This window comes from Phaeoacremonium minimum (genome assembly GCF_000392275.1).
Source record: "Phaeoacremonium minimum UCRPA7 unplaced genomic scaffold PA7_03_scaffold_292, whole genome shotgun sequence".
Classification (NCBI taxonomy): Eukaryota; Fungi; Ascomycota; class Sordariomycetes; order Togniniales; family Togniniaceae; genus Phaeoacremonium; species Phaeoacremonium minimum.
In genome coordinates this window covers 235492-262720 of record NW_006921197.1, presented here as the reverse complement: position 1 = coordinate 262720, position 27229 = coordinate 235492, and the positions used below count along the sequence as shown (strand labels likewise).

At 51.9% G+C, this 27229-nt stretch overlaps 7 protein-coding genes across 7 annotated transcripts; 3 read left to right on the top strand and 4 right to left on the bottom strand.

Moving 5' to 3' along the window:
- Nucleotides 1-5558: 5558 nt before the first annotated feature.
- On the top strand, nucleotides 5559-6509 carry UCRPA7_3895 (putative arrestin domain-containing protein; the record flags this gene model as incomplete). Its single annotated transcript, XM_007916411.1, has 1 exon — nucleotides 5559-6509. One exon carries the CDS (start codon nucleotides 5559-5561, stop codon nucleotides 6507-6509), a length of 951 nt encoding a protein of 316 aa, XP_007914602.1.
- Nucleotides 6510-8660: 2151 nt separating this feature from the next.
- Nucleotides 8661-10227, top strand: UCRPA7_3894 (putative glycoside hydrolase family 5 protein; the record flags this gene model as incomplete). The annotated part of the gene is made up of 3 exons (XM_007916410.1): nucleotides 8661-8679; nucleotides 9178-10027; nucleotides 10086-10227. The coding sequence occupies 3 exons, from the start codon at nucleotides 8661-8663 to the stop codon at nucleotides 10225-10227; spliced, it is 1011 nt and encodes a 336-aa protein (XP_007914601.1).
- A 1179-nt stretch (nucleotides 10228-11406) lies between these two features.
- UCRPA7_3893 (putative endo- -beta- protein) lies at nucleotides 11407-12568 on the top strand (the record flags this gene model as incomplete). Its single annotated transcript, XM_007916402.1, has 3 exons — nucleotides 11407-11740; nucleotides 11800-12299; nucleotides 12467-12568. 3 exons carry the CDS (start codon nucleotides 11407-11409, stop codon nucleotides 12566-12568), a joined length of 936 nt encoding a protein of 311 aa, XP_007914593.1.
- A 430-nt stretch (nucleotides 12569-12998) lies between these two features.
- On the bottom strand, nucleotides 12999-14109 carry UCRPA7_3892 (putative nadh oxidase protein; the record flags this gene model as incomplete). The annotated part of the gene is made up of 2 exons (XM_007916401.1): nucleotides 12999-13572; nucleotides 13628-14109. 2 exons carry the CDS (start codon nucleotides 14107-14109, stop codon nucleotides 12999-13001), a joined length of 1056 nt encoding a protein of 351 aa, XP_007914592.1.
- Nucleotides 14110-18782: 4673 nt separating this feature from the next.
- UCRPA7_3891 (putative atp-dependent rrna helicase rrp3 protein) lies at nucleotides 18783-19749 on the bottom strand (the record flags this gene model as incomplete). Its single annotated transcript, XM_007916445.1, has 2 exons — nucleotides 18783-19272; nucleotides 19334-19749. 2 exons carry the CDS (start codon nucleotides 19747-19749, stop codon nucleotides 18783-18785), a joined length of 906 nt encoding a protein of 301 aa, XP_007914636.1.
- Nucleotides 19750-21296: 1547 nt separating this feature from the next.
- Nucleotides 21297-21752, bottom strand: UCRPA7_3890 (hypothetical protein; the record flags this gene model as incomplete). The annotated part of the gene is made up of 1 exon (XM_007916431.1): nucleotides 21297-21752. One exon carries the CDS (start codon nucleotides 21750-21752, stop codon nucleotides 21297-21299), a length of 456 nt encoding a protein of 151 aa, XP_007914622.1.
- A 1253-nt stretch (nucleotides 21753-23005) lies between these two features.
- Nucleotides 23006-26387, bottom strand: UCRPA7_3889 (putative nad-specific glutamate dehydrogenase protein; the record flags this gene model as incomplete). Its single annotated transcript, XM_007916448.1, has 3 exons — nucleotides 23006-23039; nucleotides 23093-26009; nucleotides 26060-26387. 3 exons carry the CDS (start codon nucleotides 26385-26387, stop codon nucleotides 23006-23008), a joined length of 3279 nt encoding a protein of 1092 aa, XP_007914639.1.
- Nucleotides 26388-27229: the final 842 nt, after the last annotated feature.

Below are 27229 nucleotides of genomic sequence, written 5' to 3'. Positions count from 1 at the left end.
TTAAGTACACGAGAGCGGACGGCATCGTCTGTAGTCTACCATCTATGGTCGTACGTGACAGTTTATGCTACGGGTTTGATATATATCGTTGAAAAAACTGCCAGCACTTGGTGGGAGTTTGGTCGGCCTTTATTTTCTTGGTGGTGGCAGATGGAGGGGTTGCAGATAGTACCTAGGTACTGTACCCAGGTACTTGAGAGTCCTCCACCGTTTTCGACCTCAGTTCCCGTTGATGGGACGTCTCATTCTCAACAGCGACCCCGATAGAGTGAATGGATAACAGTTCTAGATACAACCCCCATAGGGTGAAAGATCTCAAACGAAAGTCAGTCTTAAGATCGCCAGGGTCAACAGCTGCCCACTCCGCAAGTCCCGCTCAATCCGACTATCAATGGTAGCCACTAACGTTAATTGCCAGCTAGAGCCCGTGATGCTGACTGTTGGCTGTGCATGAGGATCAATAAAATGAAATGCACGACTTCACATTGGACAATTCAAAGACATTCTCCAGTAATCACCCCCGGTTACCGACGACGCCCGATGCTCCAAGCCACTCCGACTTGCGCGGACTGTTCTTCACGTGGACCTACTGCGGAAGGCGGAAGACGCCCTGCATTCGAGGCGGGGCATGTCTGCCATACCTTTACCTACGGAGGGAGAACTACTGCACATCGACGACGCCAAGATGACTCTTTGATGATCGCTCAGAGTAGCTAGCAAACCTAATTGCAATTTTCTCGACTCCTCCCTGATAAGATTTTGGTGTTTCTGCGCTGTTAGATTAGACTAGAGTACATCTCTACTAGTGCTTCCAAATACCAGGGACTCGATGACGTATGACGCCGTGGCGCTCTGTCTGCCGAGATTGCCGGCCTCAGTGCCAAGAATGCCGGGGAGCTCGTTTCCGTACGCAGTAAACAGTCGAGATGGCGAAGATCAACCTATTGTCGGAAGGGCCCTAGGTGGGTTTTCCTTGTGCTCATCCGGGGATTGCTAGGGATCTTCATTTCACTTGGTGATACCTGAGCGTCGGGATCTCCACGGTGGCCAAGGGGAACTTTTCGTCCCAGCCAATGGCCGGCACATACCAAGCAATGCAGCGTACATGTACATCGAGGAGGGTTTCTGTGGCAGGAGGCCTACGAGCAACTTCCCCCATATCTGACTGATGATGAGGGCACCGGTGCATTGCCCTGTGGCGATGTAAACGCGCGCACATGACACTCTCCATTTGATAGCTATCCTACTGGCCCACTAGCAAGCTTAAAGTTGTTTCAATGCGCGCCGCGTTCCGCCGTCCGCCGCCGTCGCCCTGTTTCGCCCGATCTCGTTCGGGAACCAAACAAGGCCCCCGTGGATCTGGAGTGGGTGTTAGATTGATCTGCTCTAAGCACGGCAGTGGAATGGCATGCGACGTGGCCAATCCCTACATCCAAGTAGGGGCAATTTAACGGTCTTCATGCAGGCTCTTCGACAGATAGGAAGTAGAGCAGCTGAGGCTCGAGGTCGACCAAGCTGGCCGTTAGTAAACTGGGGCCCTGCAGCAGAACCCCGCATGCCGTGCATGTACAAAGAGGGAGCGATGACGATGGATGGGCGCCGTGCCAGCGATGAGCTTCAGCTTGGCCGCTACGACGCTACTTTTGCTGAGGGGAGGCAGACATCAAGATCTCAGATATCGGTGACGCCTTCACCAGAGTTTCTGGACAAGAGAGTAGAATGTGAAACACGCTATCATCAGGGCTGAGCTAGTGACTTGGTTTCTGGCTGTCCTGCCGACAGCCCATTGTGCCCTGTTTTGGTGGGTGAGGAGGGGAGCAGGGGAGCAGGGGTTCGTTCGAGCTGCTCAGCAGGTATATGTGCTGAGATGGAGGCTCGTGACGTGGAAAAGCCCTTGACCCCAGCCATGATTGGGCTCGAGGACAAGGGACCGCCTCCTTCATGCTCCTTTTTATGGCATCACGGCAGCAGTTGCCAGCAGGTGCAGGCTCCAGGGCTCACCGACAGTTCCTGTTTTTGGGAGATCAAGTCGACAGGCACTGGCCCAAAATGGAAACTGGGCGTTGCACCCATCGATCTTTGTACCTGGAGTGTGTTTCTTGACAGCAGGTATCCCGATGCATCCTTGACCGCAAGAGGCAATACTAGTTGGACGAATTGGAATGCCGCTGGAATGCTCTATCTTGGAGTCAAGAGACTGACAATCAGCTGTTGGCGATAGGAAGAGACGGAAGGGTACGGAGACCTCGTTCCCGGATCAAACGCGTCATCTGCCGTGGCGCGCGCGGCGTGTTCATGACAACCGGCCTGAACCTTCGTACGGTGCCATACGCAGACGATGTTGTAGTACCTTGGAGGAGACACGGAAACGGCCAGCAGACGCGATGAGAACAGTCGAGACCCTGACGTGCCTGGAAGTGAGACGAGGAATTGCATGTACGGACGGACGGTACAGGTCAAGAGACACAGAGAGGCAGAGTCGCTCGCTACCAACCATGTACAACTGTCCCATTGTCCGCACCGTAGCAGAGACAATGTCTCACGCCTTGTGATGCTTAACAAGTTACCTATGGAAGCTACCGTGTTTTGTAATTAAGATACTTTCGACGGCTTCATCTTCATCATGCTCGTCTTGATTCATGAAAGCAGGCCTGGCTGGGCGACTGCCGTATCCTAAGGATTAGGGGAGGATTTGTAGGCCAATAGGGCGGATCAGGCGGAAGATGCACCCCACTTCCAGGGCAAAGCAGCCATTTCCGAAGCTGGCATAGCGGGCAATTTATAGGTGTCGTGCAGGGATGCAACCATCATCATGCCTGCAGTGCAGTTTTTGCGTTCTGGGCAGATAATTAGGGTGAAGTATCCTGGTGTGCATCCATTTTCCATGAATGTACTCGAATTCTCCATCCCGCTCGCGACTTTCCCCTCCTCACCCTACTCTACCTCTATTCAGTAATACTATCTCCTGCTCCAGCACGCCCGTCGCCCTCGTCGTACTACAGAAATCAATTTGCGCCCTCACTCGACATTCGCTGTTTTGGTTGCATTGTGTGTGCGTTCATCACTTGGAGTGCTTTCTGCTGACGTTCCATCGGCTTCGTCATCAACACCATACCTCATCTTGCGAGAAGACCTGACATTGGCTTCTGGACTGTCAAGCACGAGACATACCAAGCTCGACGCCACCACGAACCGCCACGACTGTCCTGCGCTCGTTTCCCATTGACCGCTCTATTCAACCGTCGACTCCAGCCGAACCGACCGCCCTTACTCCTACCTCCAAACAAGCCACAGATCTCTCGTGTCTCATCTGCCATTGCCGCCTGCCCAGAAAACCAAGGAAGGTGCCTCGCCGGCCGCAAACAGCCAGAGCCAGAACCTGAATCTTGGTATTTCAGGTCGTCGCGAAACGAACCTACGCAGCCACACCATCCCCGACCACAGCAGCCACCACCACCTCCCGCCCGCTGTCTCGCGTCCCCTACACCAAGACGTCTAGGGAAGCTGCATCTGCTTGTCATCTACTCGTGCCACCTGAGCAATATTAAGAATCTCGAAGACAGCCGAGACAGGGTCTGCCCAGCTGCTGCACAGTCACCCTCCTTTGTCCTCTTGTCCCCATCCACCTTCTTCCACCATCACGGAAAGGCGAGACATCGGGAAGAGAAAACCACCTTTGTTCCCTCCTGTCTTCGCTCGAGTGGCTACCGCGCGTGGCCTTCCCTCTTCGAGACACTGTACACGGGTCACAAAAAGAAGCTCGCAAGGCCGCCCCGTTCGACATTTCCTAAAGCTACAGCTGCTGCTGCTGTGGAATGCCGCGTGCCATCTAAGCAGCCAATATACCTCCGCTGGGGAACGGAGAGTACGACACAAGATCACCGGATTATAATAATGTGTATTTTATGATTCAAGTTCCATAGCCCATAGGTAGGTCCAGTGTCCCTCTCTTTCTTCTTTTTGCCTGTTGCTCCCCGTCCCCTCACAATAACACGGCTGTGCCCTGCCAGCTTCATTTCTGTTCTTATGCAGTCCCTCTCCTGTGCCTGCGCTCTGCTCCTGTCTCCATTTCTGCTGCCGGCCTCTTAAACACGCTCCACCTTGCTGCCCGAATCTTACTCAAGCCCCTTCACTTACACATGGATACCCTCACCTCCGACTGCCAGCGCATTGTTACTCATCACCAGCACCCATAACACTCATCTTGGGGCCCCGACGCCACAGCACACAAAGCACACACCCCCTGGCCGAGAATTACCCTGTCCTCCGCCCTTTGTTGTTTGTTGGTTCCTAGCACTTGAATGCAGATGCAAGAATGTCATCCAGAGGAATTACTTCAAACCCTACCCCCTCCGCTTGCTGTTTGTCACCGCCGTTCTCTACTTCCTTTGCCCATCAACGCCGGCTTTCTACCATGTTTAACCAGCCGCCCTAACATTCCTCTCACCATGGACACAGGTCCGGATAGTCGTTCAAGGCGCGATCAGTACCCCGTGTTCTGCTCATCGCACGGTACCGTTTATTACACACCGAGAAATCCCCTCGATCGGAGGTCCCACCATCCTGCAAGCCCGCCGAGCTTCCCGACACCACTCATCGGTCCTCGGCAGCGCCGACCCCACTCTATCCATATAGTCTCCTACCCGTCCGGCTTTATACCCCATGACCTGAGAACGAAGTCGACATCGAGGGAATCTCAGAAGAAGAATAAAGAAGAATTAAAGAGGGCGGAAGCTGTCAAAAAGGCTCGTCGGAAGGAGAATCGCGCCTCCATTCGTCGGCCGGGAGAAAAGACAGGGGGCAGCAAGGTTTTGGAGAAGCTGTTGGCTGCACTTACGTCACAAGCGAACTCCAGATCCTCGTCTTTGAACTCTGTCGAGAAACCCCAATTGCGCCAACAATCGAGGCCGAGGTCCAGACCTGTCAGCTTTCTCAGTCTGAGCAGACGCTTATCTAGGTTTGAAGACACCGTAACAGAAGATCAAATGATCAGGACAGCCACAATGGTAGATGCGACATTACGCCCGCCCGCACGGCCAGTGCAATCAACTACTCATTCACACCGGAACAGCATCATGTCAGTCCGTTCCGCGAAGAGCATCATGAGCTCGTCAGTCACCGAGCTGCAGAAACCGGTCGCGTCTGGTAGCGGCTTATCTTGCATGATATTACTTGCAGAGCCAAATATTTTCCTTACAGGTTTCGATCACGACGGCCATGCGCGGCATGAGAGCGCCAATTCAACAGCCTTGTTACGAGGAAAACTGCAACTTAATGTCTCAAAAAACACAAAAGTCAAATCTATTGCCTTGAAGCTGGTTGGAAAGGCGAGAACTGAATGGCCAGAAGGGATACCCCCGCTGAAAGTGGATATGTTTGAGGAGGAGTCATTGCGAACTCAGGTGCTCACCTTCTTTCATGCAATGCATGATGGCTGGGAGACCGAGTATGGGAACCAATGCACTTTCACGCTGAAGAGCACTCCACATAATTCATCAAGTACCAACCTGCACCGACCAAATCTGAGCCCCGGCGACTCTCTGAGCTCGTTCCAGCTCATGAACAGGTCCCGAAACAATATGACTGCTAAGGAGCTAAAGCGTCTTTCGCTTCAATCTGTTCAGTCGAGGAGTTTTGGAAAGGGCGAGTCTCCGCTTGCAAATCAGGTTGTCCAAGCCAAAGGGTTCAAGGTCTTCTACCCGGGCACATACGAGTATTCGTTTGAGCTACCAATAGATCATCACCAATTGGAGACAACAAAACTGCAATATGGATCTGTGAAGTGGGAGCTCGAGACCACAGTCGAGCGCGCTGGAGCCTTCAAGCCTAATCTGCATGGCTCAAAGGAAGTTTCGATCGTTCGTGTGCCCGATCAGCTTTCCCTGGAGATGACAGAGCCCATCTCAATTTCGCGACAGTGGGAGGATCAGCTCCATTATGATATTATGATTTCGGGCAAATCATTTCCGATCGGCACCAAAATCCCCATCGCATTCAAGCTTACGCCCCTGGCAAAGGTGCAAGTACACAAACTCAAAGTTTTCGTCACTGAGTCGATAGAATATTGGACAAATGACCGAAGAGTCACCAGAAAAGATCCTGGGCGCAAGATCTTACTATTGGAGAAATCAGCGGGCAAGCCGTTAGACAAGCAGTACGAAACGAGTGATCTTCGAGTCTTGAGTGGAGGTGAGCTTTCGCCAGACGAACGGGACGAGGCTAGACAAGCCGCTCAACGGCGACGAACAATGGAGGCAGAGAGGTCGCACGGTGTTCCTCAGCCCCTCCCTGATCCTTCAGAGAACCTGCTGGGCGACCTGGATTTAGGGCTAGAGACATACTGGGGCTCCACTGAGATTGAGATGAATGTTCAGATACCGACCTGTGAAATGATGGCAAAGGACAAGACGCTGCGGCTGAATCCTGATTGTAGCTGGAAGAACGTTAATGTTTACCACTGGATCAAGGTATGTGGCGGCAGGTTGCTTCCTCCCGTTTCAATGTGCTGACTAGTACAGATCGTTATGCGTATATCTCGTCTTGACCCTGAGGACCCTGCAGGTAAACGACGCCGCCATTTTGAGATCAGCATCGATTCGCCATTCACAGTCCTCAACTGTCGTGCTACTCAAGCGAATACGGCATTGCCGCAGTATTCTAGCCCTGACTTGCCATCTGGCTACCGTCAACAGACCTCATGTGGCTGCTCTGACGCCCATGTGTTTGCTTCAAACATCAGCCCTGCAAGCTCTACCGGAACTCTGCCGATGGTCGAGAGCAATGCAGCAAATCCCTCGACTAATCCTGCGTTACCGATGCCACCACAAGCCGCACATCTTGCTACTAATGCTGGTCCGGGTGTGAATGGTCGACCAGGAATGGGATCTCCAATATCATCCATGGCAGCGAATCCACCGGATGATTATGCATCGCCGCGTCCTATACACCTCTTGCGAGTTCCTTCGTACCTCCCTCCAGCATTCGATGCAGATGAGCCGCCCCCACCCTTACCTACAGAACTCATGACACCGCCACCCAACTACGATCTTATTGTTGGTACTCCTAGTGTTGATGGATTGGCGGATTATTTTGCAAGACTCGCAAATTACGAAGATCCCGAGGCGCAGTCAGGTGCGGCCATGTCTGTTGCTGCTTGCGGTAACTATTTCACCTCAGTGGCTCCATCTTCGAGCCAAGAAGGCGAAGCATCAAGCCCTGATGGGGATGGGGAAGACACCGAAGTTGAGGACGATTCAGATAGCGCCGAAGAGTCTCAGCCAACAAGGGCCGTCAGTCGAGGTGGCCGAGTTAATGTCGCTAACCCGCGAACACCTGGCGGTAGGCTTGTGCCAAGTAGGAGCTTCGAGATGGAGCGGCCCGCGGCGCCTTTTGCTTTAAGTATGGCTGGGGTGGTGAGAAGAAATGCAGCCGAGTAAAGTCATGAGAAAATGATACCCTTACAAAGAAAGCGCGCTGGAACAATGTGGAGAACGATACATTTGGTGTAAATTGTTTGACTGCCGGGGGCATGCGAGGCGTTGTTCTTGGCTTTGGCGACAGAGGGTCTGTACGTCATATGAAACCAATACCATCATACCATCGGGACGGGGAATGAGCATTGATTGCACAATACTGGCGCTTGGATACTTGGGCATTGAATTATCACTCATTCTGGGCGAATGACGTTTTCTTGGGAAGGCAGACTTTTGCAATTCACGGAGCATCACCTCGGGATGAGGTCTTTGCATTTGCAATACCATAGGCTGCTCTTCAATGCAAACATGACTGTTCATGACCTAAATCCGTTTATTTTTACTGTGGTATGCCGACTTTACAAATCTGCTGTTGCTAAGTGGCGATGTCTCCGTCAAGATGGGGGTTGAGGCCAATTTGACTGAGAGTAGTCGAAATGTCAATATCGTATTGTCAACGCCTCGGGCGGCGCCTTCTGAGGTGGACCATAGTTCCATCATACTATCTATGAATGCATCAGACTTATTAGTAGCGAAAGCAGGCAAGGAGAGGCTTTTTATCAGTACTTGACAGCTTCGTCGGAGTGACGGCTCGGCTTCTCTTGAGACCCGGGTTCATGTACTCCTCCGCCAGGGTAATAGACGTTAATTTTAAAGGAATACTCATCAAGCTCTCGAATATTCTGTTTATTACTATGGGTCAATCAACTTCTATAAAGGTAGTAACCTCTTGTTGAGGAGGTAGTGATACGCTTGCTGAACCAAGGTTTATTACCCTGGCGGAGGAGTACCTAGGTAACTCTCCGTGTTATTCTTGGCCAAGTGCAGCGCTTGTCGACTGACCAAAACCTGGTTGAGTGACGGCTGGTCCAATTCAAGGAGCCGTGAGAGCCTCTTGGCGATCCGTCCGGGAACCGAAGGGGACGTTTCCTCTTTGGGAGGTCTCCCCTGCCTCCGATGCATCTCGCGCACTTCTACCTATCAGCGTCAACGGCTTCTTACCTCCTGCCGATCCGCCTGCTCCGCAAGCTGTGACGGACCGTGATGCCTGACGTTGAACCAAGCTTTTCGATGGACGTGACGAGCTGCAGCGCTTCTCACTGACCATTTCGCCGCTCACAATGCCACGCTCGGCCCTCCATCCTCGCGGACTCCTGGGTCCGGAACGGCCTTGGCTTCCGTGGTATCATGGGCACAGCTAACTCGAGTGAGCTGTTAGGGACATTGAATCTCTTCTTCTGGCCTACGAAAATGAGACAAGCAATCTATCCCAGACCCATCACGTCGGCTCTCCTTTCCATGATGACGGCAGGCGCCCTTATGATAATTGGACCTCGAATCGCCAGGAGGTTATAACTTCCTCGAGATCCAGTCTTTTGGGGTATTAGAGAGCTTTATCTTTTATCTGGGCCTCTGTTAATCATCTCACTAGCCGAAGCAAGCTTCACCATGCCTCCACGTTTCCTTGCCGCGACCATACTGGCCGGCACAGTTGCTGCTCAACAGTCACTCTGGGGACAGTGTGGTGGAATTGGTTATTCGGGACCGACCAGCTGCACATCTGGGTCTACGTGTACTACTCAGAACGCATACTATGCCCAGTGTGTACCTGGGACGGCCACCGCCGCTCCCACGACGATACAAACATCTACAGTCAGGGTGAGCGCAAGCACCACCAGTACTGCACCAGGATCAACATCTACAGCGACTGGCAAGGTCAGATTTGCTGGCGTAAATATTGCTGGATTTGACTTCGGCTGTGGGACGGACGGTACTTGCAATACGGCCAAGGTGTATCCGCCGGTCACAAACATCCCGCCTTACTACAACAACCCGGATGGCGCTGGTCAGATGCAACACTTCTACCGGGACGACAATCTCAACATCTTTCGTCTTCCGGTCGGCTGGCAGTATCTCGTGAACAACAACCTCGGTGGCACATTAGACTCTATCAACCTGGGATACTATGATCAGCTCGTCCAGAGTTGCTTGTCCACTGGTGCATACTGCATCATCGACATCCACAACTATGCTCGCTGGAACGGTGCAATCATTGGCCAGGGCGGCCCAACTGACGATCAATTCGTGAGTGTCTGGACACAACTAGCCCAGAAATACGCAAGTCAGTCAAAGATCTGGTTCGGGATAATGAATGAACCCCACGATGTTCCCAGCATTACCACCTGGGCCGCAACGGTTCAGAAAGTGGTGACTGCCATCCGCCAAGCTGGCGCCACCAGCCAGTTCATCTCATTGCCTGGAAATGACTGGCAATCCGCTGCTGCGTTCATCAGCGACGGCAGTGCCGCGGCGCTCTCGACGGTGAAGAATCCCGATGGGTCGACCACGAACCTAATATTCGACGTGCACAAGTACCTTGACTCTGACAACTCGGGAACGCATACCGAGTGCGTCACGAACAACATCGACTCTGCCTTTGCGCCGCTGGCCACTTGGCTCCGCCAGAACAACCGCCAGGCTATCCTGACCGAGACGGGAGGCGGCAACACCGCTTCCTGTGAGCAGTATCTTTGCCAACAATTCAATTACTTAACGTAAGTCTCCCGACAAGTCTCAAATCCTTGGGTCAGTTGAAGTACTAACTCATCGTAGTCAAAACTCGGATGTGTATCTGGGGTACGTTGGCTGGAGTGCTGGATCTTTCGATTCGACCTACGAGCTGTACTTGACTCCAAGTGGGAGCGGGAACTCGTGGACCGACACTCCCCTCGCGAAGGCCTGCCTCGCTCGTTAGTGAATAGGGAGAACATACATGCATGCTGAAGGAGCCTGTTGAAAGACCAGGGAGACTAGACGGGCTATATAAGTCAATTACCTGCATCTATATTTATCGTTGATTGTACATAGTTCTGCTATTCTTGTTCATACTTTTGCCATTTCGTTCGCTTTTGTCCATGCGCACATTGAGTCTGTGATCAGAAGTCTTCGTTCCAATACGGGACGCACTCGAGCTTTCGGCTATGACTCCGCATCTCATCGAGGCTTTGGTAATTATCCACAGAGCGCCCAGCTTTCAGATGCCAGAGACCGGGTCCAATGATGGCGATTCCGGAGCGAGGCGTTCAGAATCCGGGTTTGCTTGCGTGTTCAGAGCCATTGCTCATTTTGTCGTTGGACACCATGGGAGGAGCGATGTTACGCCACCGGCCACCACTGGCTACCAGACGTGGCATTGACGACAGGCGGGCCATCCTCTGTGGTGGGAGCCTTGCTTCTTGTGAACTTTGCGGACGCTGGTACTTCCGTTCCTTTCAGAGGCTCTTCAGCCTCGACGCCGAGTGGTGGACAAACCGTCGATTCAGGCTAAATGCGGGACGGACAGCCAAGCAGGGGCAGCACCTGGTAGGATGGATTGCAAGCCCAAGAGCCCTGTCGATGCGGAAAACCAGCGTCGCGGAGCCTGCAATGTCACCAGAAGTCCCCAGCAAGCTTCTATTGCAGGCGCTTCGGTGGGGTTCTGGTGTGACGATACTCCAATTTACCCCAGGGCAGCGGGTCCAGGGGCTTTCCAGATGCACTCTGTCTCAGACCATGGCTTGCTTCACTCTGGCGCAGAAAGCTCTGAACTGCTCACAAATGTTCCACGTCATGTCCTGATCGGTGAACAGGCACGACGAGGCTCGTGGGATTGTCTCCGCATGCGATGGCGCTATGGAGTCCCGTCGCGCCGTGGACGCCGCCACCCTCGGACGGCCGGGTGTGCCCACCGCATCTGAAATGTCTGGTAGCGGTTCTGCAAGATCAATGAGAAGATATATAGGTCAAGCTTGGCACCTCTCGCGGAGAGGAGGGTCTACTTGCACGTAGGGTCTCGCGAAGCATCTTCTCCCAGCACCTGAACCTCCTCCCCAGGATTAACCCAATCCAAACTTGGAACCGAAGTATTAGCTTGGTGAACTTCCACGCCCTCGCCATGCACGTCTTGTCTATCGTGGCTGCTAGCCTACTGGCTGCTCCTGGTGCCAATGCCAACCTCAATCAGTTGATGAAGGCCGCTGGAAAGCTGTATTTTGGTTCTGCTACAGACAATGGTGAACTGTCTGACTCAGCATATACTGCTATTTTGTCAAATGTCAATGAATTTGGTCAGGTTACTCCAGGCAATACTCAAAAATGGCAATACACAGAACCATCACAAGGCCAGTTCTCCTTTACTCAGGGCGATGTGGTCACCAGCTTTGCGGAGAAGAATGGCCAGATTCTGAGATGTCACAATCTGGTTTGGCACCAGCAGCTTCCCAGTTGGGGTGAGTGACCCGACCAGACTTGGGCGATTTGGGAAATATGGTTGACATTGTCTCTCTAGTAAGCTCCGGGTCATGGACTACAACAACTCTGACAAGCGTTTTGCAAACACACATCACCAACGAGGTAACTCACTACAAGGGCCAATGCTACGCCTGGGATGTTGTCAACGAGGCTCTGAATGATGATGGTACCTATCGAACGGATGTGTTCTACAACACACTCGGGAACACATACATCCCGATCGCTTTCAAAGCAGCAGCTGCTGCCGACGCGGATGCGAAGTTGTATTATAATGATTACAACATTGAGTACAGTGGTAGCAAGGCTACCGCTGCTCTAGCGATTGTTGATCTCATCAAGAATGCAGGAGGCAAGATCGACGGTGTGGGTTTCCAAGGTCATTTCATCGTTGGATCTACACCCAGTGCCAGCTCTTTGGCGTCGACCTTGAACAGCTTCGTCGCCAAGGGTGTGGAGGTCGCCTACACGGAGGTCGATATCAGGCACAGCAGCTTGCCTGCGTCAGCATCTGCCATTGAGCAGCAGGCCACTGACTACGTGAGTGTGCTGAACGCCTGTCTTTCCGTCTCGAAGTGTGTGGGAATCACTGTTTGGGACTTTGATGATAAATACTCATGGGTTCCTTCGACCTTTTCCGGACAGGGAGACGCCTGTCTGTTTTCGAGTGACCTTACTCCCAAGCCCGCGTACACATCGCTCATCAGCGTGCTTTCGAAGGCTGCCACTGCGACTGTCAGCTCTCCTGTTTCAACCACAACATCCAAGCCCCTGACCACTTCAACCACTTTGGCAACATCTACAACTAAGGCAACCACGAGCTCCACGACAACGGCTTCTAGCGCTGGGCAGACTCACTGGGGACAATGTGGAGGTATCGGCTGGTCAGGTCCGACGACTTGCGCATCTCCGTACACGTGCCAGTACTCCAATGCTTACTACTCTCAGTGCCTATGATTGGCAAGGGCAACGTCTAAGCGAGTGAGGAATTCATGTATATATTAGGGTTCTATGCGGTGGTATTGTAGGGCTGCAAGTCCACGCCCTGTATATCGACATATCCATATTTTGAGTTATCTTTATTATCCGCCATGATTGCTGACCAGGCCTGTAGAGACTGTAGAAACGCGTCTTTCTGCTTGTCTTGACTCATGTCCAACAGTGCCTTATCCTGCCCAACGAGTCGGATTCTTGCTGATGTTAGCCTCCACAGCCGCGTGATTGGAGAGAGGGGTGTTCTTACTGCGTCCCCGCTGCAATATTAGTGAGCCCAAAGTCTTGCTCATCTAGCTTGTATTGGATGGCACTCTCCACCTTGCCGTCTATGATCTTCTGAGGCAAGTTAAATTCGTGGCATACTGGACGAGCCAGACCGATGCCGTGAACAGTGTTAAGAGCTTTGACCATAGCACCTGCAGTTCGCAGGCCACCGGTGACATATGCCTTGGTTTTCTTCAGCTCGGGAATGATCTTGTCTGCAAAATCCAAAAAGAAGGCCTCGCGCTTTTTGGTTGAGTCCTTCTTGTGCGAGAACGCCAACTCCTCGTACGTACCGCCGGAAAGCTCGACAAAATCGATGTGTCGCTTTTCAAGTTCAGCACACAGCTGTTTGCAGTCATCTGTGGAGAAGCCACCGTCTTGGAATTCAACACTGTTCAGCTTGATGCCGACACTGAAAGACTTGTCCGGAACGCGTTCTCGAATGGCCTCAATGATATCAAAAATGATCCGAGCACGGTTGAGCACTGATCCGCCGTACTCGTCAGTGCGCTTGTTCGTAGATGGAGCCAGGAACTGAGCCAGGAGGTAGCCACTTTGAGGAAGTTAGTTGAGTGAGAGAATCATGACAAGGAGGCTTATTAACATACTGTGCTCCATGTAGCTGAACACCATCGAACCCTGCTTTGTAACAATACTCAGCCGCATGGGCAAATCCATCAACGACTGCATCAAAGTCCTTTCTTTCCATTGGTCTTGGCTTTTCGAACGTCATCCCCATAATCTCACCCTCAAGCTGCACGTCACTTGCAGAGATAGGGTGTGGATTGATATTGCCAGCAACCTGTCGACCTGGATGGCTCACTTGACACACAATCAGGCTTCCATGTTTCTTCGAAACAGCTGCGAGCTCCTTGAATGCCTCAAAGCGTTCTCCAGAGAATGGGGCTGCTCTTGGTATGATAGGATTTCCGGCAGCTTCGAGTTGGTCAAAGTCGATCATTGTATTGCCCGTCAGAATTACACCAAATCCGCCCTCCCCCCATCGCCGATATACGTTGATCAGTTCTTTTGTAGGAACGCCACGCTTTTCTAGATCCTTTGGATCCCACGTGGATAAGCGCTCAGTCATGGCGGCTTTTAAGAAGCGGTTCTTCGCTGTCTTTCCACTAAACTCAAAACTGAGCGGCTGAGCCAGGGGGCTTGAATCTACATTATCGGCTGGTATCCGTGCTGGAGCCATGATGGACAACTTTGAATTTCGATAATATTTTGGTTGTATTCGTTGTTCAATAGCCAGTACATGAACCTGCCGGAGCCGTAAAAGCTCGCGCTCCCTGCCGCTTTATAGGTATGCCCAAGTGCTGGCCGGTGAAGCCGCCCGCCCCTGACTCTTCCACCACCGGTCCTCGGCATCTTCATGCTTGGTAATTCTTCTCGGCATCAGGTCCACAATTATAGGTGTGGTGGTGGGCCACCATGTGGAACTTACATCACGGAAACATGCCGCACAGGAAAAGGTTTAAGGTGGCGGATAGATGCGTGAAGCTAGGCAAGTCGTGTCGTCATGATGCAACTAGCATGTCTCGCGCATGCGTACCAGCCGTACCTGGCTACAGAATTCCGTAAGAATTTTAATCCAATAAATCGTTCTCAGTATAAATCCTTGCTCTCAATGATTTTCACAATATCTGTGATATCGATTGCTCATAAGCCGATTGAGACCAGTGGGGCAACCTGCACCTTCACCAAGGACGACGGCCAACACCCATACGCTGGTCATCATGACAAGTGAAAATTGGGGCATGGCGGATACTTCAACTGCAATCGTTATAGCCCCTTCATAGTAATTACGTGGGTGACTGGCTTCCTTGCTCCTCCTTCCCAAAGCAGCAACCTCCACTATGTAGGCAACTTGGTTGATTTGCCTATATGCAGGAGACTATAGAGTTAAGTCCGACGATATGTGCAGGATGTCCAGCCGTCTGAGACACCGACTTAGCGGTTACTGCATAGCTCACACGCATTAAGTTGTTACCTAACATCTCGTTCATATTACCGGACTTGACGAGACTCGTTCGTGATGCATATATATTTGATGAATACCTCTTTCTTCCCCATAGAATTATCAATTTCTCACTAGCTGTACCTTTTTCAGCCTGCTGCATTCGTGGGTCAATGAGATGTTGCTTGTAACAACAGTATTCATGATGCCCCTGACAGTCTCGATATTCACACTTTACGTATAGAATTCATAGACTCGCACAGTTTCATTGGCCAGCGCATGTGATTGGCGGATTCCACGTGCTCAAAACCGGGACAGTCAGTCTGCAGGAATGTGTGGTGACATGAAATTAAGGTGCTTACTAGTGACAAAGCCTATAAGTCAGTGAATGTCTACTGAACACACCGCTTCACTAAGATAGAGAAGCCAAATCATTGAAAAACGCACGATTGAAATCATTTTGAATATGAACGCAGGTTCAAGGTAACTTCGGTAGCAAAATAGAGCGGAATGCAAGCTGCATCGAGAAGGCCTGTCCTGTGCCACCATTTTCAAAATATGTGAACGAGTTTGGGATAGATGCTTGGTCCACCTATATAGCGTATGGAAGGTCAGACCTGGATCACAATAGATTTTAAAACTGCATCAATTCATCGCTAGTCATTGATAGTCTCTGCTTCATAGCTAAAGACCGCTATAATCGGATTTAGGATATTATCTTGATGCTCATTTGGCCCATCCATCCGTGTAGCAGCCGTGTTGGGTTCGTGCATCGGCATATCGCATCTCATGACAGTGACAGCAAATAGCTCTTCCTTTGTTGATTTAATAGTACATTGCCCTCGTAGTGAAATGAGAATGTCATTTCCCGTAAATGTCCCATATTCCCGCTGGTTCTCCATTAGTGGCTCCTTCCTCATCGCCTTGAGACTAAGGCTTTCATTGCCTTAGGTCTCTTCCGTGGCCCGAACACTCAAATAGAGGCGAGAAAGCTGATAGCTAGAGCCATCACCGTGAGTCCAGTGATAGTGGGCGTCCGTGATGGGCTGTCACTCGTGTTTGCTGCTATAATCGTGGCATTCTTCCCATTCTGCCTTAAGCAGTTTCCAAAGTCGGTCGTGACGGTGTCTTTATTTGAATAAGTTGAGGGCACTTCACACCAGAGATAGCAGGTGTCCACTATGTTTACTGCGTTCGGGGAACAGCAAGCCACCATAGCAGCATCAGATGTGTTTTGACCCGGTGTGATAACATAGTATGTGTCATCGGAGATGGGCAAAGATGCCAGCTCCGGAATGAAAGTGGTAGAGCATGTTACATTCGACATTGTCTCGATTGACTTGTATTTAGGTGAAGCAATCGGATGGATTAAGATTTTGGGTTGAAATGGCGTGGCCGTACAAATAGACCACAAGTGGAGAGCAGCGCTTTTTAATGATGAAGGAGGTTATAGGTGGTTGTTGCGGCCTGCTCTGCGATCCACACCAGTGCACGGCTGAGACCGACCTATGACGTGTTTTGGGCTGAATTGAAGGAGGCCAATGTTAATAACCGTTGGAAAAGCGACAAGGGCGCCAAGGCGCAGCCATATAAGTGGGTGTTTCCCCGTGCGCTGTGCCACGAAGGATCGAATGATCAGCGTAGGCGCCCCCAGCTGGGAGAGCTAATCAGTCACAGATGATCTGATAATAACGAGCGGAGCGTCAAGAAGTCTTCCCCGTGCATTCACTCCAATTACCGCCTTATTTGCGCTCACGACTACCATTTGATAGAGGAAGTTAGAGGTCCATGTCCATCGCGAGATACTGAACGTGAATCGAATTTGTTACAAGACCGTCAGTGGTCTATTTGGTTGCAACTCATTTGGTATCGTGAGCTGAATTGAGAAGCTTATTACGTCTCAATGGTTTCCATTCACGGCTCAGACCGATGCAGACTGGATGAGCATTTCATGCAAAAAGCCGTAGCTTTATATCGGCATCTTTAGCTGGGGAAAGAAGCCACGTTTTTTGCAATCGAGACTACATTCCTTGGGGATTTAAGCTTATAAATAAGTTTCTTGGCTAAGAGATGTAGCGTAGGTATCATTTCGGATGACATCAAACTGAACTAGATGTGGCACAGCGATAGACCTCCTGACAAGCGCACACATTGAAGTTCTTTACTTGGCTGTGATCAATGCCTAGTTGAATCTGGGAAGCTTACAAGCCCCTTTCCAGCCACAAAAGTCGCATACCATGGAGCATTGGTCTTGCCCTCTGCTAAAGGCAGATAAAACTCGGCAGCCGCACTCCCTGATATTGCTTGCCCTACTGGTTGTCCTTCGGGACTTCTCTCCTCTGCGAAGTAGAAGCTTTTGAATATCAGCAAAAGGTAAACTTACGCCTTGACAGACCATTTATGCAGACTCACCTATAACCCTTGTCCTTATACATCAGTGCCGCCACACCAACCCAATAGGCTGCAGCGCTCTTTCCAACGCCCAGAGTGACAATATCCGCAACCGGTAGGACGACTGAAGCCTGAATGTTGCCGGTGTAGATGAAAGATATGGGGATGTCCTTGCTGATGGTTTCAAATCCAGCGACCGCCTCCCGAGCGGCGACGAAAGCACTCGTGTTCATCATAGTCATATCATTCTCCAAAGCCTCTATCGGTACAGAGAACGGATTACCTGAGTCCGCTGCAGGTGAGACATTAGCAGCGTTGTAGACAACGACGCTTGGACTCGCTCCTAGCTTCTCTTTGACTGTGGTGAAAATGGAAGGTATTGATGATGGTTTGCTAAGGTCGCCTTTGACTTGGAGATAACCCTCGGGCGTTGTCGCGCCATTGGGAGCACTGCGAGAAACAAGGGCAACTTTGTATCCTGCGGTGCCGAAGCTTTTTGCAAGGCTGAGGCCTATGTTTTTGCCGGCGCCTAGGACGAGAAGTATTTTTGAGGACGACATGACGACTTGCTCTGAAGGGTGTAGTTGGGAGTCAAAGTAGCGGCCTTTCTTTGGAGAAGACTGATGCAAGACGAAATGTCTTTGTCTCTGATACAGTTCACATCAAGACTTTCAAAGATTTTTGAGGCTCTTATATCAAGACCCTCAATTGGCATGCCGTGTGCTTGCTGACTGTGCCTTTCATCCAGTCCTCTCTAATCCATCTAGATCAAGTAAGTGGTGTGGGTTGTGGTGCATCTTGGGAACCCCGCGCTATGCTGGAAAAGGTAACGCCTGGCGTGTGTCTCGGCTTGGCCTGGACATGGTACGGTATCGAACCGGTCTTAAGGGCCCTCTACAGCATCGTAGCTTAGCAATCCGCAACTAAACCACTGCTGCTCTCCACACTTTCGCTGCATGACTAATTATGCTGCATTCAGCCACCATGTGGTCGTTACTAAGCTCATACTTGCTGCTTCAATTCATCATGTCTACAATGAACTTTCATATCGACGTCATACCAATCAATCGCGTGGTCAGCACTTTGATGTTCTACCGAATCCGATCCATTAGTCATGAAGGACGATGAATTCTATTGTGAACAAGTCACGATTCCCTTGAACACTATGGGGACTCGGCTCTGCGTTATCTCTGTGAGTTGGAAGCTGTGAATCCATTCCTCAAAGCATCAGTGAGAGTCGAAGCTCGTGGTGATCTAAGTCTTCATGCAACACGCCACCTTCGACACTTCACTGAGCTGTGTAAGAGACTGGAACAATCATACAGCTCCAGATTGCTATACACCCTGTTAAAATACACATGCCGAACGCCGCCGCTTTTGGAAGATGATAGACCCCGTTGCCCGCTTGTCTATACGGCGATGACCGCACTCGCACTCTCGGCACTACCGGGCTGATTGACGCCTTGCTTGTCTTTCAAGAAGCAATTTCCGCCCTGCGCGTTCACGATCGATGTTAAGTTAGAGTTGTAGGTCACTGCTCGACATTCCGTGTCGCCGTCTGATATCGCTGAGTTGTAGCTGAGGCAGTACTCCATGCAATCCTCGAAGGTGTACAGCGTGGTGTACGCCAGGTCCTTGACGGTTCCGTTGCCGCTCGCCGCCTCGTCGCCATTGTACCAGTCGGTGAAGCAGTACATGGTGAAGCGAGCCGAGTCACCTTCGGCGGTGTAAGTTCGTGGCGTGGTGAAGTTGCATGAGTTGGCAGCAATGCCAGTGGTGCCACTCGTCACTGCCGTCGGCGATGAAGATGTGGAAGACGATGTGGATGACGACGTGGTGCTCACGGAAGACGTGGCTGATGAGCTTGTGATCTCGCTGGCAGGAGCACTGCTCGTTGAACTGCAAGACGTATTAGCACTGTATTTGGCGATGAGAAGGGTGCTCTGCTCTGATCACTCACCTTGAAGTCGGCGAAGAGCTCTCAGTGTGAGCATGTGAGCTGCTCAGGCCAACGCCGAGCCCTACACCGAGGCCAACGCCCAAGGAGAGGATCAATAGCACAGCTAGAATCCAGAACCACAGGACAGGTAGGCCAAGTATGCGCTTTCTTGAAGCTTCATACTTTCGGACGACCTCGGGCGCGTCCGCCGGGTTTTGCTGGCTGGGATGCGGGTAAGGTACCCAACCTTGGTTTTGAACGTAGATTTTGCCGCCGTCGCCCTCCACAGTCGTGGGCGGCACCGCCTCAGGGAGGTTGGGATGCGCAACCTCGGGTAGGTTGTTGTGCTGCCGCGGAGGACTCTGGATGTACTCGGGCCCGTAACTGTGCTGTAGCCCGTCCATTGGGACCTGGCGGGACACTTTCGAGTCGCTCATCGATTGGAAGTCGGAAGTCTCACGGCAGAGGATTGGAGAGGAACTGGGAGGGAGGAGGGCAAAAAGGAAGAAGACAGTCGTGGGCGACGCGGATCGCTGGCCATTGCGCTCTATCCCTGACAAATGGGCGGCAGAGCCATCGGTTTGTGCAACCTCGAGCCCATGTGTTCCCAGTCAATGCCGTGCGGTAAGCGCTACAAGAATCCTTACAAGGTACAGGATCCGCCAAGTTGGAAGGATCATCGCGTAGTTAACGGACGGCGCCGATAAAGCATTTTGGTGTAGTCTGGCCTACCCCAAGGGGCTCAAACAGGCTAACAAAGCCACAACGGTTTCGGGATGATCCCGTCCATGCGGTAGATACCTCGATAAAGCTGGCATCTAGCTACCCAAGAACACGCTGTTTGACTTTTTCAACTCATTTTCTCGAGTTATTTTGGCAATTGGATCTTTCGATGGGCGCAATCTCCTGCAAAATTTAAAGGGGAATTGCTGGCTTGGCGAGTGAAGAGCCTGGTGTGGAGAGGATTGGGCGATGAGTGGGCTCCAATCCTCGACCATTATATCTCGCCAATGCACCTCTGTGGCACAGCTCCACAGAACCTTAACAAGTAGCCCAGCGCATTGGTTGAGTCCCTGCGGGACTGAGATGGCGATCTGGAGATTTGCAAGCCACCAATCAGCCGAACAAATCCCGGAGATGCCTCAGAAAAACTATTCAAGATATCGGCAATCTACCTGCATCTGGGTAGTCTGTGAGAAGATCATTGATCGTCTTCAAACTTCGCAACTGGACAATTGACTGGGGCGGTACTTGCATCCATCTAACTACACACTACGGTAGGATAAGACGACCAACTCCATCGCCGATAGCCACAGATGATACCATACGATATGCTGTATAAAGTGGCGAGGTTAAAAGCTAGTGTCAAATTTCTATGTGTCGCTCAAGCCACGGTGAGTCTAGATAGTATTTTCCAACCAAATGAACGTAGGGCAAGGCAAATACAAGTTGAAGAGCTATTTCACACTATTATAAGCCATCTGTTCATGACTATAGAGTGACTTTCGCCACTACTTTCGACCATCAACTCGCTGTTTCGACGTTGCTTAATCTTCTCTCTGGATGATAACATCATTGTCTCGATGCCAAGGCTAATGAGCGTCAGATATCAGGGGACTATATCAACTGGCTCTCGTCCGATGCCTGGCTTTTACTTATAAGATCACTGCTCAGCCTTGATGGAAGAATTAATGTTATGTTGAGTTGATAAAACGGTTACTGTAACTCATCACATGAATTCACCCTTGGGATCAGACCACACCAAATGCTGACAGTCTACGACCTTGAATGCGGAAAGTCTCTCTGCAGCCCATAAGTCATCTTATACAAGCTTCTCGATCAAAGTTTACGCGTGCTTGATATTGTTAAGCATATAGGTTGCTATTAGTATTATGATATAATTTTCTATGACAGCGCTCAGTATATCAAAATCCCAAACCCCTATCCCAAACGCTCAAAACCCATCCGCAACCGTATTCATTCCTCACAACACGGCACTCAAGCTATGCACCGGCAGCACAAACGCCGTCGTGGCCGGCTCGATCGCCGTATCCGCCGTGGCATTGTAGCGCGTCTGGCCCTCGTACCAGATGTGCGCCGCCTTGACGTAGATCAGCGCCTGGTCCTCGCCCGTCTCCCAGATCGCCTCGACGCGCGAGCCCGCGGGGCCGTCCGCGACCGCCGACGCCGGCTCGCACTCCCTCCAGCCGTTCTGGATGTAGACGGGCGTGCAGAACACCGCGAAGCCGGGCGCCCCGGGCACGTAGTCCGCGGGCGCGCTGAGGTTGTACGCGGCGATGCAGCCGCCCGGGGAGCACCCGTGGTTGAAGTTGGTGACGCTCCAGTCTGCTAGCGAGGGAGGCTCTGAGGCTCGGCGAGGGATGCTCGCTGTGGAGGCTGCCGTTGCGGCGAGGACGAGGGCGAACAGGTTGGTGGACATGATTTTTGATGTATTAGGCTGTGATAAGACTGATGAATATTTGTAAACAAGTGAGAGATTCTTGGCTGCGAAGTTGATAGCTATGATACTCTTATATACGAGTGGAGTTGTTGAAAATAATGACGGATCGAACATAGAAAAGTCGGAATCTGCCAGTCTTATACTCATGTCCCTACATCACCGCTCACCGTCATCTCGCCGGCTGTGCATGGAAAGCCTCGATGCGTCTTCCAAACTCCGCAGCTATTCTTGTCCCACCCCAGAGATGTCAGCGGTGTAATATCCGTGGCAAATGCAACGTGTGGCTATCAGCATAAACATTTCCTATGCCTTCACACGCGCAGCTCGTTCAGCAAAGCGACAAAGCTAAGCTGTTGTGGCTGGTGGAGCGCAGATCCGTGAGATATGACAGCAGCCAAGCTTCTCACACGAGGTCGACCACTTGCCCTATTGCGTTGCGCGCGCACCCGATAGCCTGTTTCCCAATACGAGGCCGCTCAGCCTCATCAGTTTAGCAGTCAGCCGCAGCCCTGTCCTCGGGGCTCGGAGCGTGGGGAGGATTCGATTTCATTCAGTACTTCGGCATAGTTCGCTCGGATTGCGATCAAGCTGACGTCTTGGCAAGATGCTGCTGTGTCTGCGGCAGGACTATAACATAATTGCCGGCGGAACAGCCGCTGGGCTGACTATCCTCTTGACTTCGTTGCTTACCGCCTGTTTCTATTTGGAACAGGTAACATTAGAGGACTCTTGGATGAAAGTAGAGAGCCAGGCTCGAGGTTCACTCTTCTCATCCAGCTATGCGGAACTGCCAACTGTTACTAGCTGCAGCTTTTTATCAATGTCGCAAGAAATCGCCGAGGTAGAACCAAGCTTGATCACTTCCTACATGAAACCGCCTAAATCACAGTATATCATCGATTATAGATGTCTTTTGGGATGCAGGTGTGTAGCAATTTCTGCACTAAAACGCAAATCTAGGTCGGTCAAGTCACACTTTCGGAGAGATTCGAAATCTCCAGGCAGGTGTAAAGAGGCCCAATATCCGACCATCTATGAGTAATGCCCGGCCAAACTCCGCTTACAAGATCAAATGTACGAACCCAAATCAAAACCCTGGATGATTGGTCATGTTTTGTTTTTTTCTGTTTCACCGTTTCCTTTTGTTTATATCCACCCGCCTTTGCAAGATCAATGCACCAAAGCATAAGCTATACTTTTTCCACCCTGTCGCGCTCCGTTCCTGGCAGTATCTACTCGGAGATCTTGGACATTCTCTTGGACATGCTGTATATATTGTCAGCTTCAAAGATTGGTATGATGCGAGGATGGTTACTCACAAGTCGTAGAAAGCAAACTGGCTCGGCTGGCTGCCAAACTCGTAGACGAATCGGCTGGCCAGGTAGCTGCCGAAGATAGCGCAGAGATACGTATCCGGAACGCGCTCGATGATCGTCTCGAGACCGATCTTGTCGAGCAGCAGCTTCGGCAGCGCGTCCTTGAGCACCGCCTTGCGGATGCGCTCGTTCTTCCACAGGTCGGAGTGCTGGAGCTCCTCGTCCAGAGTCGTGATGGCGACGGACAGCTTGTCGGACAGTACGGAACGGGCGACGCCGGTCTGCTCGTGCTCGCGCCAGATGGCCTCGAACTCAAGGCGCGCGTTGTCGCAGATCTTGGCCTGGACTTCCTTGACGTATGCCTGGTAGAACTCGGGCGCCTTGCCGCTCTTGTCGTGGCACATGTGCGTGACGAAGCCCTCGTCGTCAAAGGAGAGCGACGCAAGGACCTCTAAAGAGGACGAAGTCACACCGCCCTTGTTGGCGCTGGCGTCCTTGAAAAGAACGCAGCCCGCAGACTCAAGGCGCAACTTGGCGTCCTGGGTAATGAAGAGGTTGGCACCTTCCACGATGTATGGAATGACCGCCTTGCCATCCTTGATGAGCTTGTTCGCAGAAACGAGGTCGATCGACTCCGGCCGGCCACCACACGGGACGAACATGTCCGTTAGGCCCGTGTCACGCAGGTGATACGTGTTGCGGAACGTTGTGCCGTTGGCAACGAATTCTCCGGTGGGGAGCTTGACGTTCATGTCGTCGCAGAGTACGCGGAAGCCATCCTTTGACAGTTTGGACATGTCGAACTGAGCGATCATAACCCGCTGCTTGGCAAGGCGAGTGAGCTCCTCCTTGTCAATTCCATTGGGGTCAACAAGGACACCGGAGCCGTCAACGATGGAGGTGTACTTCTCATTGCTGAGCAGGATCTCGTTGCTGCCAAGGTCGCCATCCGGACCACCAGTCTGCATCTTCTTGACCTTGGAAGGATCCAAGTTCAGCTTGCGGTACACACCCTTGACGTACTCGCGGACTGACAAGGTTGTCATGCCGTAAGAGTCGTGCGGGATGCCACCGAGCTTGGGTGACTTGCCGGTGAAGAACGACTTCCACCATGGCGCACCACGGCTTCGAGCATGCTCGGTAGCCCAATCAACAAGGTCGGCAGTGTTCTCATCCGGGCCCATGAAGATGATCTCTTGCTTCCCGTACAGGTCAACAATCGGGTTCTTGATTCCTGGCGTCTGAGCAGGGAGGAGCAGGTCCAGAATACTGTCAATGTACTTCTCGAAAGCCTCTGCCGCCTTGTCCTGCTGCTTGGGATCAAGAAGAATGACGCCCTTGGAGCCGCCTTCGGGGATGTCCTTGTTCTTGCGCTGCTGCGTGCTGGCTAGGCCGTAATTTTCATCAAAGAGGTTGCGGGCATTGATGGCGTACGCCTCTTTGCTGCGAGACTTGACAATGCGGATACCGCCTCGGGCAATGTCCTTGAAACGAAGATGGAACCCACGAGACTCGGATGTGATGACAAGGAACATGCCAAAGAGGGGCTTTGAGTACTCGAAAGAGGGTAGGAACGAGGGATCAAGGCGGAAGCTCAAAGCCACCTTGGTCGGGGTGAAGTAGTTGGTCTTCAGGATGGCGTTGTTGAAGACGCGGAAGGCAGTCATGACCATCTCTTCGTGCTCATTGGAGACTTCTCGAGTGATTCTGTCCTTGAGCTTTGCGTCCGACAAGACCTCGACTGCTGGTGTAGGTGCAATAAAGTGGCGTTCAAAGCCAGGGCCGACACTCAAGTGGACGCTGGCGAACGAGGCGTACAACGCACGTACAAGACCGGGATACGAGGTGATGATCTCGAGAATGTAGTCTGGCGTGAACGTCTCCGTGCGCAGACGCCGCTTCAGCTTCGACAGGATTTCTGCATGCGCGGGGTTCTTCCGGTCGAGTGCTTCAGAAAGCGAAGCATATTCTGTGCCCAGACGGTTGAGGAAATGTTGGACGAAGACCCACACGCAGTGTCCATAGATAGCTTCCTGGAGGCTGAGCTCCCCCGACGCAAACAGGGTGTGAAGCTTGTTCTGAGGAATGCAGTACAGCAGAGAAATTTCCTTGGTGATTTGATGAATGGACTGCTCAAGAGGAGGATACTTGGCCTCTAGGTTGGTAGCAGGCTTGAGGTAGATACTGATGACAGTGATGCCATTGGAGAATTGCTCGACATACTTTCGGGAGCTGGTGACACCATAGTAGTGGTATAGGTCAGACAGGGCGCTGAAGAGACCTCGGGCCGTTCGCGAGCGGAAAGCAACGACCAGGCGCTTCTCTTGAGAGCCTTCGATATCAAAGACTTCAATCACGGGGCCGGTACGGTTGACAGCCAGCTCGATGATTTCTTGGTAGATCTGCTTCGTGTTTTTGGTCGCCTTGGCAAGGAACATCCGGTCGCTAATAACTTCCAGGCGGGCCTCATGAGGGTCGGCTTTAGGATCTACAAACTGACACTGGTATACGAAATAGCAGCGTAGAGAAGCCTTCGAATCGGACTTGTCGCCAAGCACGCCAGGAGAACGGAAGGTTTCGACACGGAATCGCTTGCTGGTGTCGGTGCCATCGAGGTACTTAGACTCCAACCTGCCTTCGTAGCGCGGGCCACCGATGGCGCTCTTGCCTGGCTCACTTGTGTCGATGTAGATGGCATGGTCACTGGCTTCCATGTCGAGGCGGATCTCTTCCCTCTTGTCTTCCCTGGAGTAAGCCGCCACCTTGGCAGCGTAGAGCGAAGAGATGTGATCGGCGATGACATTAGGTCTCTCAAGCTGGAAGTAGACATCGTCGATGCCTAGCTCATTGTAGAACCAGGCAATCTGAGCATCAACAAGCTTCTCCGGAATCCAGCCGGCTTTGTTGATCTCTGCGTTGACTAGCGAGGACATTAGCCAAAGCTCAACTAACTAAAGGGTAGCCACTTACCCTGCTTCATTTGTTCTGCCTTCCCCTTGAACTCTGGCGCGACATATCCGACCGTAGCCGACCGCATAACTCTGTGTCCATTGCCATTGGCCCTTGATAGGACAGGGACGCTGAAGTGTGTTGGCTGGGGAGAGGGGTGACGCTCAGGGTCAGCTCTAAGCTTCTCAAAGAGCTTGCTGGAGGGACTCGATGCCACAGGAGACGCCATGATGTCGTCGACGTATGTGTCACCAGAAGACTCGAAAGGGTCTATGTAATCGGGAAAACTAGACAGGGGCAGGTCAGTCGTCTTGATGGTTAAGACCGGGGGCATTGTATGGGCAGCCATGGTGCCAGCAAGGGAGAGGAGGAGAATATAGGAGAGAAGTAGCCCGAGGAAGGCGGCCCTTGGGGAAGAGGTGCAGAGAAAGAAGAGGCGAAGGGGCACCGAGGGACGGGTCTCAGATGCTTTTGTATGTATACGATGGGCATCGTAGATCTGGTGTCCACTTGGACTGCCATGTCTGTCTGATAGCTCATCTGAGTCACCGGTATCGCGATATCAATGGCAGATAGCACGAGGATTGCGATTGTCAAAAGCAATGAGCAAATTCCAATGGGCGGTCGACGTATCAGACGAGTGGTCCGCCCATCGGATAATTCAGGAAGAGGACAATATCAGACGAGGGAAGGATGGGAGCGCGAACGGACAGGTCAGACCGCAGCGCAGGAGCAGCAACAGGAATAGGAACAGGAACAAACGGCACATGGGACACTGGTCGCAAGCCGCGTACACGTATTCTCAGTCTAAACGGGGAGATTACGGGAGACAGATCTGCCGCTGACTGAGTGATTCGCGGTTGAGGCCAGGTCCCATGGAACTTGAAGACGGAAGGTCTAAACTATGAGGAACGAGGTACCTCTGCTGGGTACAGCAGCTCAACTACTATTGAGCCGATGGCGTTGTGTGTGTATGGTCATGTTGCGCTGCTACCCGCTGTGCTGGCTTGGGACGGCCAGGATAGGGCCGGAGCGTTTCGCTCACCGCTTGGAGCTCGTGCTTCCGGGGCAAGATAAGGACACCGCACCTTGGGCGAGTGTGCGCACCTCCTTTATTTTTGTTCTGTGCTTGCTCGTGTTTTGGGGATTGGATGATCCATGGCCATGGGGAAGAGAGATCTGAGACCGAGC